This window comes from Danio aesculapii, chromosome 13 (genome assembly GCF_903798145.1).
Source record: "Danio aesculapii chromosome 13, fDanAes4.1, whole genome shotgun sequence".
In the NCBI taxonomy this organism is placed as follows: domain Eukaryota; kingdom Metazoa; phylum Chordata; class Actinopteri; order Cypriniformes; family Danionidae; genus Danio; species Danio aesculapii.
Genome location: NC_079447.1, coordinates 36,383,685 through 36,397,968, shown reverse-complemented (window position 1 = coordinate 36,397,968; position 14,284 = coordinate 36,383,685). Strand labels below are relative to the sequence as shown.

General features: G+C 32.7%; 1 protein-coding gene across 1 annotated transcript in view; it reads right to left on the bottom strand.

The window, feature by feature from the left end:
- sfxn5a (sideroflexin 5a) overlaps nt 1–14,284 on the bottom strand; it is an 87,554-nt gene that overhangs the window by 41,616 nt on the left and 31,654 nt on the right. Inside the window, 1 exon segment of the mRNA XM_056471485.1 lies at nt 3,923–4,013. Coding sequence (XP_056327460.1) covers nt 3,923–4,013 — 91 coding nt within the window.

Here is a 14,284-nt window from a genome sequence, read left to right as displayed (position 1 = left end):
GGCATTATAGTTTACTGTTATCAATGCACAGTTATAATAGAGTAAATATGGTTCACCCAAATATTAAACATTACTTACTATATTCAAATGTTTATGAGTTGTTTTTTATGTTGAACATAAAAAGAAGATATTTTAATTTTAATAACGTTTGAAACAAGTGAAGGGTAAGTAAATAGTGAGTAAATTTCCATTTTTGGGTGAACTATCCCTTTAAGGCATGTGACTGTGCGAACATTTCAAAAAGTTTAAAGTTTAAAATATCTGGCCACAACAAGTTATAATGTTTGTAACTTTACAAAAATTACATTATAAACAATAAAGAGTATTCACTGTTGATTATTCAATAGCTGTATCTGAATACTGTTAGACTCTCCAGAAAACTGTAATTCAATTTTATCAAAGATAAATTCAAAGATAAATCAAAGATAAAAAGATATAGTTGATTTATCTTCAGTTAAAATCGGAATTATCAAACCCCTTTGAATTATTATATATATATTTTTTAATTTCCCAAATGATGTTTAACAGAGCAAGGGAATTTTCACAGTATGTCTGATTATATTTTTTCTTCTGAAGAAAGTCTTATTTGTTTTATTTCAGCTAGAATGAAAGCAGTTTTTTAGTTTTTTAAAAACCATTTTAAGATCAAAATTATTAGCCCCTTTAAACTATATTTTCTTTCAATGCTCTACAGAACAAACCATCGTTATACAATAACTTGCCTAATAACCCTATCTTGCCTAGTTAACCTAATTAACCTAGTTAAGCCTTTAAATGTCACTAAGCTGTATAGAAGTGTCTTGAAAATAATCTAGTAAAATATTATGTATTGTCATCATGGCAAAATAAAATAAATCAGCTATTAGAAATGAGTTATTAAAACTATTATGCTTAGACATGTGTTGAAAAAAACTTCTCTCTGATAAACAGATAATGGGGAAAAAAATAAACAGAGGGGCTAATAATTCTAACTTCAACTGTATGTTTGTAAGTTATTTGTTATATATTATTCAAGATCCAATCCCCTACAAAATCACCCCAATCAATCTAAAATGAAGAATTCTTTCCAAATAAAGCTGTATTCGCATCGCAATATATATAGCAGAATTAGTGCACTATATTTGAAATCTTTAAAATCCATAAATTTTTTTTTCACCTACTAGGGTTTCAGATTCATAAGGTTGCATTTTAAGTGTTTCGAAAGGGTCATGAACTCTACCAATCTTCCCTTTCTTTTAACAAATAAGAGCTCAGTGTCAGACCTCAAAACTCTCTTATCAGTCTAAAACCAGCTCCTATTTTAGCTAATCTGCAATCTCAACCTGCCTGGTTGAGAACGTGCCACTATTATGTAATAGCGTATCTAAACTCCGCCTCCACAGTAGATCGACACCTACTTCTACATAGCTGCCTGTTTAGCTCTGCAGGGGCGGTTCTAAAGAGTTGGCACAGGGTGGCATCAGCCCTCCAAAAATATGTTTGCCTTTAATTAGACTTTTCCCAAGCCGATTTAAAAGAAGATAATAAATGCAAGGTTTTAAAAAAAATTAAGTGAAAATTGCGGTGTGGTGCTGACTATATTGTATCAGACAGTAAAGTGTGTGTAAATGTTTAAATTACATTTTTTTATTATTTTTAAATTACATTATTTTACTATTGCTTTGCCTGTTATTACAGATTGCTTGATATACACTCAGTTTTTATGCATTTTAACTTAAATCACAGAAGCATCCATCAATGAAAATCAATCTATGTCAAACATACAGTTGAAGTCAGAATTATTAGCCCCCCTTTGAATTTTTTTTTTCTTTTTTTTTATATTTCCCAGATTATGTTTAACAGAGCAAGGAACTGTTCACAGTATGTCGAATAATGTTTTTTTTTTTTCTTCTGGAGAAAGTCTTATTCGTCTTATTTCAGCTAGAATAAAAGCATTAGCCCCTTTGTATGTATTTATTACAATGTATATATTTTTTTCAATTGTCAATAGAACAAACCATAGTTATACAATAACTTGCCTAATTATGCTAACCTGCCTAGTTAACCCAATTAACCTAGTTAAGCCTTTAAATGTCACTTTAAGCTGTATAGAAGTGTCTTGAAAAACATCTAGTAAAATATCTTTGCTGTCATCATGGCAAAGATAAAATAAATCAGTTATTTGAAATGAGTTTTTAAAACTATTATGTTCAACACTATAATGTGTTGAAAAAATTTCTATGATAAACAGAAATTGGGGAAAAAAAATAAACAGAGCGGCTAATAATTATGACTTTAATTGTACGTGCAGATATTCACAAAAGACACAAAACTGTCCTTTTGAATATTTAAACATGTCAACCAATCATATCAGCAGCCATAAACATCCAAGTCAACAATCTGCAACATTTATTCAAACAATGTGTTCCAATGAAGGATCAAAACAGTACAGAAGATAGCCTATTACTTATTTAATATTCTTTTATTTGGTGTAAAAAGCCTGAAAACATTAAATGTATACTTCAGAGAACACTAAATATATTAAAAAGAGTTTTTTTTAAATTTTGTAGTCAAAACGTTCAAAATTGTAATAACAATGTTAAACAAGCTTCCCTACATAAATAAATATTATATCTATATAAATTCAACTGCAAACCCGTCTCTGCTGTGTTCCATTAACTGCCTTTAATTGCCTTTTACAACTAAATACTGAAAAATAAGGGCAACAACAAAAAAAATAGCCGTATTACTTATAAATTATTCTTTTTTGGTGTAAAAACCCTGAAAACATTTTAAGTGGACCTCAGAGAAGAGCAAAAAATAAAAAAATGTTAGTTTATGAACCCCTTTTCTATACATTTAGTCAAACCCTTCAAAAGTGTAAAAACAATGATAAACAAATGAAGCTTCTGTACATACATATATAAATCATATATCTATTTAATAATATATATAAAAATTCAACTGCAAACCCATCATCTCTGCTGTGTTCCATTAACTGCCTTTAATTGCCTTTTACAACTAAATACTGAAAAATAACAACAACAACAACAACAAGAACAACAAAACATGTATAGCCCCATAACTTATAAATGAATCTTTTTTGGTGTAAAAACCCTGAAAACATTACAACTGGACAGCACAAAATGAAAAAAAAAATGTTTCCCCTTTTCAATATATGTAGTCAAAACCTTTAAAAGTGTAATAATGATAAACAAATGAAGCTTCTGTAGATAAATTATATTTATGTATTTATTTATTATATATATCGACTGCAAAACTGTCTCCGCTGTGTTCCATTAACCACGTTTAATTGCCTTTTACAACTAAGTACAGAAAAATAATAAGAAGAACAACAACAAAATGGCGGCCTGGAGATGGGGAACCCATCGCTAACACAGAGAGCACTTTAGGCCTAATTAACCAATTAGAGAGCGGCAGCCGAGAGCTAACAAGGTCCCGTTACTCCTGCCCAGAGGTGAGGGCCAACCTGCTGATTTAATTAAAGGGGGAGCAAAACAATTTAATTACAGCCAAGCGTCCCCGAGGCATTGTGGGACAGTCTCCTTCAGCCCCTCTGGACCCGTTTGAGCCTCAGAACGCTAATGCAACACTGAGATAACATTTCAGCAGCGTCGCGAATCCGTCAAAACAGCACATGAGCGGAACAACAATAAACAAACGCTCCAGCTTTAACGCTCATTTAGAAACCCAGTGTCATTACAAATGCAATGATGGCAAAGGAGCAGATAGAAAACTGTATGCCCTAATTAATATTGTGATAATTTTTATGCTTTAATAATCAGTAGTTTAGCATGATTACATGACAGGAAGTGGTTGGCTGATTGGTGTCATAAACACAACAGGGCAGATTAAGAGGTGCGTGGCAGCAAATTAAGCTTGTATTCATCGCTAACACAAACATAAACACGCACATACATACCGACAGCAGGGAACGGGATGAACCGCTGGACCAGGATCCTCGTAGCTGGACTGAAATGCTCAGCTCTCTTAATAAGGACATTCAGCCCCACCTGTGCATACACACAAAAACATTTCATGACTCATTTTTTATTTTACTAATATTCATTTATAGCATAACACACTATAAAAAATGCAAGCTTCCACACAATTCATGTTGTCCAAACACAAATTAAGTTAACTTAATTGTTTTTACAAATTTAAGTGGATTGAACATTAAAATTTTTATTTTTTATTTTAAAATAAGTAGTTTATACAAGAAACTATCTACATATTTTGGTTTACTTTGTTTGGAAATGCATCCTTGTCAGTGTTGGGAGTAACACATTATAAGTAACGCACGTTATGGAATAATATTATTTTTTCAAAGTAACGAGTACTAATGCATTACTTTTAAAAATAAGTAATATTAAGTTACTTTAAAAAAAATGTAACAAGACTTACTTTTTACCTCGCTTAATTGGCTTTTACAAAATATATTGCGGAATAAAACTGAACTTAGTCAGGTTGAATCACATACTTAATGAGAAAGCATGCTGTGAGGGAACAGACAGTTGGCTCACACTCATCATCATCATCAGGTCTTCTTTTTCAAAGCAGATAAGTCAGTGTACTGTTCTAGTAACTGAATAACTCAGGATAGTGGTTTATTTTGAGTCAGAGGGAGTATGCTAGTACTTACTGAAGACCCAAACCGTTTCACGACAACTCAGTTCAACCAGTTCACTTAAAGATCCGGTTAAAATAAACAATTCATTCGCCTGTCATCACTACAGATGGTCAGAAACAGAAACAATGGCAGGCCGGAGACTTGCATTTTTGCAATGTATTCTTGTTATTTTTAACTCATCGAAGAAAAAAGTGGATAGTCATTAAGTGTAGATTATGTACTCCAAGAAACGAGACAAAAAAAACTAACTGAATACACAGCACTATACCCGCACCCCACCTACAGCTGAACAACAAATAATTAACATCAGTTCACATTCTCCTGTAAAGCGTTTAATTCAACTAAATTTAAAAAGAAGGTTATTCTTTTATTTTTATTGAGAAGATGCAGCCGCTGTCTACTGTAGAAGCGACTACATTTTGTAATATTGTACGATTTTTTCTCTTTTGGGAATCGATTTACACATTTGTTAAGGCCACGTGAAACAATTTATTCAATGTATAAAGCTCAAAGATTTATTTTGTTTTGGGGATGTTTTTATCGCCTTACTGTCCTATTAAACATTTTAAAGGTTTAAAATCTGATTTTGCCTGAATATAAATTATTTCATGTGAGAGTTTTTAGGCTTTATTTCAGTCTTTATCTCAACCGACAGTGAATTTACTTGGAGAAGTAGCAAACACATTGACATGGTTTCATCTGTATTTACAGCATGCATAGCTCTGGGCTCAGAAAGTTCTCAAAATATCATATTATCCTACATTTTTGAAAAAAAAAAAAATGGTTTGTGTAGGTGTAGGTTATATACTGTAGGTGATTCTTAAACGCAGAATTTTTCTATAAAAAGGTGAAAAAACACCTGCAAGTTCTTAAATAGACCAAACCTCAGCCAGGTAAGGAAAAGTAACACAAAGTAATTCAAAAGTAATGTTAAAAGTAAGTAATTAGTTTTTGTTAATTTATTAATTTTACTTTTTGGGGGAGTAAATTAATATTGTAATTTCATTACTTTCAAAGTAACTTCCCCCAACACTGATCCTTCTAAAGTGGATTAATGAAGAACCCCCTTTTAAAACAATGGCTGCTTGCAGTCTGCAACATAATAACACTTGAGGCTTTCTCCTCAGCTATGAAGAACAAACCTTTCCTATATTTATCTGACCTGGGATCCTTTCATTGATTATCTAGGAACCTTTAAGTCTCTAAGACTAAAAGCTTGACTTAGCCTGGACAAAATAAATATAGTCTGCCTTTTTGTAAAATAATTTTGTATTTCATGTCGATGTTTTTTTTTTAAATTATTATTATTTTATTTTTTATTAAAATTTAATTTTATTTATTAATATTATTATTATTATTATTATTATTATTATTATTGTTCATGTGGGGGTCAGGATTTAAATCACATAATTGATGGATATTATCTTATTACTCTGTATTAATCTTATTAAACTGTAAATTTCTGACAGTTTTCTGACAATAATATATATTTGAAAAGTAGTTTGAACAAACAGCTAAAAAGTATTTTTTTATTTATGAGTGCATAAACAGTACATGATTTACAGATGACACCTACAGTTGAAGTCAGAATTATTAGCTCCCCCTTTGATTTTTTCTTCTTTTTTTAAATATTTTTTTAAAATGATGTTTAACAGAGCAAGGAAATTTTCACAGCATGTCTGATAATATTTTTTCTTCTGGAGAAAGTCTTATTTGTGTTATTTTGGCTGGAATAAAAGCAGTTTTAAATTTTTTAAACACCATTTTAAGGTCAATATTATTAGCCCCTTTAAGCTATATTTTTTTCCGATAGTCTACAGAACAAACCATCGTTATGCAATAACTTGCCTAATTACCCTAACCTGCCTAGTTAACCTAATTAACCTAGTTAAGTCTTTAAATGTCACTTTAAGCTGTATAGAAGTGTCTTGAAAAATTTCTAGTAAAATATTAAATATATATATATATATATATATATATATATATATATATATATATATATATATATATATATATATATATATAATATTTAAAATATAAGATAAAATAAATCAGTTATTAGAAAGTTAACTATTATGTTTAGTCAACTATTATGTTTAGAAATGTGTTAAAAAAATCTTCTCTCTGTTAAACAGAAATTGGGGAAAAAAATAAACAGCGGGGCTATTAATTCTGACTTCAACTGTACTGCACTTTACACCACAAAACCTTTACAATCATTAAAATCTATGGGCCTAAAATATGAATTAATTGTCGTTTTTAATCTTTATACTGAGCCACTATCGCTTAAACCACTTGGTTTTACCGATTTGTCAGCAACAGTTTTTAATGATCTAAAATGTAATCAAATTCAGCATGAAAAACTGAAGAGGCCACATGCAAATTCCAAGTTTCTCTTGATTTTGCCATTGTTAGTTGTGCGTTTAAACAAAATGCTATGTTAGTTTGAAATGTCACTAAAGATTTCTTCTAAATTTAACAGAGATTTTTTTTTCTCACATTTTTCAGGAATTAAAATAAAAATGGCAGTTTTTTTTTTTTATTTGATAGTTGGTCAAAATTTTTTTTTTTCAATTTTCTGCAATTGAAAATAGTGTGTGTGTGTGTGTGTGTATCTTTAATATAATAATACAATTAAAATAATATAATATAAGGACACAAATTTGAACAATGACATAGGAATTACAATGAGAAGGACTTTAAATATGCTTACAGTATAAATCATACCAAATGAGATTTCAATTTATTTTAATTAAAAGATATTAAGGGCCCTATCCTACACCCGGTGCAATAAGGAGCAAGACGTATTTGGTGCGATTTGTTGCTATTTTCAGACCAGCGCAACCCTAAAATTCATATTTTGCACCACGCTGTTTAAATAGCAAATCCATTTGCACCACTTTGTGGACTCATAGGTGTGCTGGTAGGCGTACTGGCTTTGGGTGAACTGAAATAGACCGCACCACTGACCAACTAAAAGCTGGTCTAAAGTCCAGCGCAAAGCACGTTAGTTATGCACCTATGCCAGTCTAAACGCTTACACATTGCTTAATGCACACAGGATATACAGCAATACACAAATATCTTCACATATGAAAAAAATTAAAGGATTAAATTGTTACAAATTTTATTGTTTTCTACATAAATATTAAAAACCACTACCTTCAACTGGCCTTTTTCAGTTTATTCATGACAATTTGCATTATATTAGCCGTATTGTCTATTATATGCATATTTGTATTTGATTTAATAAAAAGTTTAGATTTGTCTAACTGTCGGGTTTTCGAGATGTATGCATCACCATATGGGGCATAAGAATAGGATGTGAGGGTTATGACCCAGTTTTTTGACCACACTTCATTATTATTGTTCATTTATTCGTTTGCTGGAAATTAGAACTGACATTAGAAATAGTTTTGAAACAAATCTTTGTGCTTAACGAAATAATATATGTAGGCTAATGAATGTCTTCAGTGGAGTGCATACAACACAGTTTTTTTTTTATCCACGAAAGTAATGGAGCAAAGTAAAGAGTAAAAGTAAAGTAAAAAGAAAGAGGCCGAATGGTGGAGGCTCATTCTTCATCTTCATGCTGCAGATGCTCTGTTTAACTGTTTTCTCGCTATAAAGCATTCAGTTTTTCCACTTACAAAGTCCGCCATGCAATGCAAATGTAAATGTGCCATGACGTGACACAACTGATTCTTAAAGGGAATGAGAGACGAGACTCTGATTGGTTTAATGCACGTTATGCTCAAAACACACCCATAACTTATTAAGAGAATAAGTACAACCCTGTTAGACCATGCACCGCAGCATAAACTGTATTTTTTTTTTGTCCTTAAAATAGTAAAAGTGGATTCGGATATGCCCTTATTGCTTTTGCACCCAAATCATTAAAATAGAGCCCTAAGATTGCAAAATTGCACAAAATTTCCTAAACAATAAGCCTAAGCTTGCTGTAGGGGGAGAAAAAATACAGTTTGTTCAGTATAAAAACAATTACTCCTATGAAATGTCTGCACAATTCACAAAAATAACCAGCGTTTTTGTGTGTTTTATAAGACAATTGAAGTGTTCAGATGCAAAAACCTCTAAGTACCATCTGAAACATTCTTCTAAAATCTGCATTTTTCACAGCCGCCTAGTATTATGTTCACTTATTTCACCTTAAAATAATTAATATAACATATTCTATGTCTTAAAAGTAAAATTAGTGAACCTACACACAGGATCCTGAGAAAAATGCTACTTTAGAAGAAAATTTCAGATGGCACTTAGAGGTTTTTGCATCTGAATTATTCAATTATACAACAGCTCTCCTTTATTGTATAAAAACAAAGATGTGCAACATGCGCCGAGCACTCGCATTACCCAGTGTGCCACAGCTCTGACTTCACATTACACTTACCTGTCCTTTATTTAGACAGTGACATCTCACACATAATCCTAGCGGAATCGGTCTTCTGTTTCGAAATTAGCCTCATGTCTATTGCAACAATATAATCTTACTGTAATACGACAAACATAAAAATCGTGTTATGCTCATCTGTTTTCATATTGACCTTAAAAGCACATAACCCCCTGTGGGCTCTGAGACAGGTCGAGGCAAGCTATGTTAAGCTGTTTCTCTGGTCATCCCAGTTAAAGGGTTGTCTAACAAACATCTGAGAAGCAAAGCCATTCACATGCTTTCCCTTTCCCAGCAGGGCTCTTGAGAGGGACTGTAGTTTTAATTAGTGCCCTCCTCCCGTATTTCTCACAGGCATGGGGCCATTTGTAGTTGTCGTCACCCTGGTTCTGCTTGTCAGGCCCCTGGGCATCAAACTGCCACCCAGCAGGGCAGCTAATTGGCTCTAGAGGACACAGAGGGAGGGACTACAGCCGTATGCAATTCAGCAAAGTTAAGAGCGGCGTTATAGGGCTCTGTGTGCTTAAGTTCCATACTGTAAGCTTCGGTTTGTTTGCTTTTTAATTTAAGATCATGTTTTAACAAATGACATGGAAGATTTTTTTTCTGTTTTCTGAAATGGCCATTTTAACTAAAGCAAGCACATCAATCTCAACTGGGTGTTCAGCCAAACAAAAAGCACAAAAATGTACAGTTAAAGTCCAAATTATTCGCCCTCCTGTGAATTTGTTCTTTTTCAAATATTTGCCAAATGTACCAGAGCAAAGAATTTTTCACAATTTTCCTATTATATTTTTTATTCTTGAGAAAGTCTTTATTTTGGCTAGGAAAAATGCAGTTCTGAATTGTAAAAAATAAATAAATAAATAATAATAATTTTTAGGTCAATATTATTAGCCCGCTTAAGCGTTTTTTTTTTGTTGTTGTTTTTTTTGTCTACAGAATAAACAGTTGTTATACAATGACTTGCCTTATTACCCTAACTTGTCTACTTAACCTAAATACACTTTAAGCTAAATATTACACCACTACTGTGATTATGACTAAAATAAAAGAATCAGTTATTAGAAATTTGTTATATATGTGAAGATTAATTATGTTTAGATTAAACAGAAATTGGGGGAAAAAATTCGGAGGGCTAATTATTCGGACTGACAACTGCACACTCACCGGCCACTTTATTAGGTACACCTGTCCAAATTTCTAATCAGCCAATCACATGGCAGCAACTCAATGCATTTAAGAATGTAGAAATGGTCAAGACGATCTGCTGCAATTTGCAGTTTGCAGTTTGCAGTTTGCATCAGAATGGGGAAGAAAAATGATTTAAGTGATTTTGAACGTATAGTGGAACTTTTATTATGTAATCACTATATATAGTGGAACTTTTATTATGTAATCACTATATAATCTGCCACTATTAAAATATAGATTACTATTAAAATATACTGTTAAAACTTATAGAAAGACCTATATTCAAGTGATGCAGAAGAGACATACAAACATGCAGGGCCTTATAATTGAGGGCCTTACAATTAAAGCACAGCAGGTCATGCGCCAAAGTAAGAACATTATGACAGAGTGCATGCAATACATTTAGACAATGTATATGTTGAACAAGACAAAAACAACCCTCGCCAAAATAGCATACATAAGGAGAATCATTTAGAAAGTATGAAAACAACATGATCATATGCAAACACATGATTGTAAGCACATGCTATGTGACCTTTAAGATATGTAAAAACAGAAAAACATACAGCCATTAATTAAAAAGCTAGGATCCTATTGGAGCCGGGAATAGGGTGATTTTAAATCAAATCTCATGATACCTATGGATAAGAAACTGTATATAAACTGTGGGTTTTTGGACATTGAGTGGGAGAGAGCTCGATCGACCATCTCTGCTGTAACAATAAACTGCTTCAACTTGAGAACTTCGAAGACCTCAGCCTCTTTTTTGAAACCTAGAAGATGTTTGTCGAGATCCAGCGCAACTTTCCACTACATAATTTGGCGCCCAACGTGGGGCTGGACTGAGGATAGTCGAAGGAAGGTGTCAATGGGCCGATCCTTGGCAGACACTCACGCAGAGACCAAATAGCGCGCAGATTAAAAAAGGTGAGCAGATTTTTGCTTTATTTTGGTTCTCTGATGAGTGTGCTGTGGGGTGGACCAGGCACCTGAATTTGACTTTTAAAATACCTCACCATTAAAAAGAACCTATGAATTGACTAAATTAATAAAAAGAATGATAAAGTAATTGATAAAGTGATAAAAGAATAGTGAAATGAACTATTTATAAGAAAAAGAGGTCTTCCAGGTTGTCAAGGTATGTGCTTGTACTAACAAATGGCTGTAAATTATGCACAAACTAATGGCTTTGTATTATATACTAACGAATGGCTGTAAATTATATGCGTATGAAAGAGAGGTACATGCATGGATTGCTACGCGAGAGGCGGGAGCAAGGCGCGCGAGGTAGCACTGGAAATGATCGCTTGCTGTAGGTGTGATTAGAGCAAAGGAGCGCTCCGCGTCTCTGTACTCGCCTGTGGATTGAGTAAGACTCTCCCGATAGAGGCAGGGAAATTGGGAGGAGGCCTTTAATCTGATCCCAAAAGCACCTGCAGGGAGGGCTGGATCTCAGTGGATGACCTGTGTTAGTCTATATGTTGTGTTTTTTTTATATGTATGTGGTCTGGACCGAAGAGAATGGGGAATGTTTTGGAAAAGATAATTAGATTGAATGAGAATGAGAATAAGAATGCAAATGCTGAGAAATTTGTGAATGAAGATGCATATGGTAAGAGATTTAGAAGGGTAAAGCATGAGTAGGGTGTGTGTTTAAGGACGATGATAGCTAGAGAGAAATTACTGAGGTGTAGTGTGAGAGAAAGTGAGTATTATAAAAGATAAAAATACAGATAAAATATTAATTGATTAGAGAATGAATAAAAATTTCACATGCTGTGCTGGAGGGACAAAGCAAGCAAAGTGGCCACAACAATTAAGAAAAGCAGTTTTGCATGTAAAAAAGTTTGTTTTGTCTCCCAGGACCTGCTTGTGATGATAAAGACATTTTAACTGTTCCTCCAAAAGAAATAAAATAAATAAAAGTAATAGAGGGAGGTTTGGATTCCAGATTAAAAAAAAAAAAATAGTTTGCATGCAAATGATCTGTGTTTGCTCGTTAAGAGGCCTTGATAGCGACAGACGTTAACTAGTAACTGTTACTCAGATTTGGGAAGTTTTTTAACAATATAGGATATACATAGAACAGATTTAGATTTCAAGAGTGAGTTCTGAATGTGTGGTGACAGTTAAGAGATTAAAAGCAGATTGGATTATAATGACGTGCGCAAGGAAATTCCTATGGTTATTGCTTTAGTGTTGTGTGTGACTGTGTCTGTGTGAATGGTTGTGTAAAATTCCATATTGGTGGACAGGCAGAGCCCCCCTTCTGCACAGTCCCTTAAGTGGAGCATGGCAGGGATGGACACTCTGTGGTACACTGAGAGGAATGAATGACTGAATGAGTCCTCTAAATTTGAGGGACTAGAATGTGAGAGTGTGGTTAAGTGTTTGTGTTTAGTGTTTGTGATAAAGAGTGAGATAAAAGAATCATCATTGTAGATTATAATATAAAGATGGACTGTGAAATATTGTGTAATAAAGAAAATAGAGAAGAGACTGATGCAGTTTAGGGAAGAGATTATAATATTTAGAAAATAAATGAATTCAGTTCAGATAGAAAGATATAAAGAGAAATATATTAAATTAAGGAGAAGTATATAACATAGGTTGACATTTGTGCATACAAAGAGATCATAATATAAATTCTTAGAATTTAATTTAGTGAATAAAAGTATCTGATTTAATATTAATGAGGTGTAAAGAGTATAGGATATGGTAAAGTAAATACAATTTGGAAAATTAAAAAAAATGTGTTATATAAAAGAATAAAGTAATAAGTTAAACATTTGGGAACAGAGAGGAATAATACTTAGAATTTAGAAAAAAAATGAATATTTAAGATATAAATAATTTATAATTAAATACTCAACAAAGAGAGAACAGAAAAGAAAATAATGGCAAAAAGGAGGAACATTTGATGTAAGCAGTGTGTGAGTAAATACAAACTCTGAAAAATAATAATTATAAATGAAAAGAATAAGACAAAAGGTAAAAAGTAAAATGATGAGTGTGAAAAAAGAGTAAGAAATATGTACTGTAAACTTGAAACAGGTATAGAAAATGTTAGAGAAATTAAAACAATGTAAAGAAAGACCAACTAGTGAGAAAACACTAGAATAAATTAGGAGAAAAATAAATAAGTTAAGCACAAGCTGAAGCTAAAGAAATTGAATTAGAAGAAAACTAACAAAATAGAAAATTGATACAAAATACAAATGATTTAGTAATAAATATTAAAAAAATCAGCTGTTGGGCAGCAAAGAGAAGAACATAGATGAGAGGAGTCTTTATTTGATAAAGGAAAAATGGGAAAGTGGAAAAATGTTTAGATAATAACTAAGCAAATGTATATATTAAATTAAGGGGCACAGAGATGGACTTTGAGGGGTCCTTGTCTTTTCGCCTGCCGGACATTCCTGAAGGCACTGGGAAATAGAATAAGGTGTTTGGAGAAACACAAGGAGCAAATTGTTGACTGTGGACTCTTATTACATGAACTAAAGCAGTGAGCCAGGCACTGCATACAGAGAACTACTGAGACTTGACCCATCCACATATGTTCAAGAGACACTTAAAGAAGGAGAAACAAGAGACTGATAAACTGATCAAAAAAGCTAAGCTTTCCAGCAACATCAGCTGGGTGAAAGAGAAGCCATCACCAAGAGGAAGGAGGAATGCGCTACACTTTAACTCCTTCAAAATGCAGGAAATGTGGGGATTCCTGAATGCAACAATGCAAAGACTGCACCATCTATGAAACAGTTGCCTCGGGGTGCGAGGGAGAGAGATTGGCTGTGGCCTAGCAAACTCAATCTCAAAAGCCCAGTAGAACTATGATGCAAATCAAGTACATTGCAAATTAAAACAAAAGTGGACCCTTTCTTGAATCAAATTAGACTCCTGTCAAATTAGTCAGGAAGGAAGGTATTATATAAATTAGGACTTCACATTTATTAAAAGCAATTTGAATTAAATAAGGATTACAGAATAAAAAGATAATATCTATTAATTATAACACATAGAAGATGAAAGTAAGACAATTGATA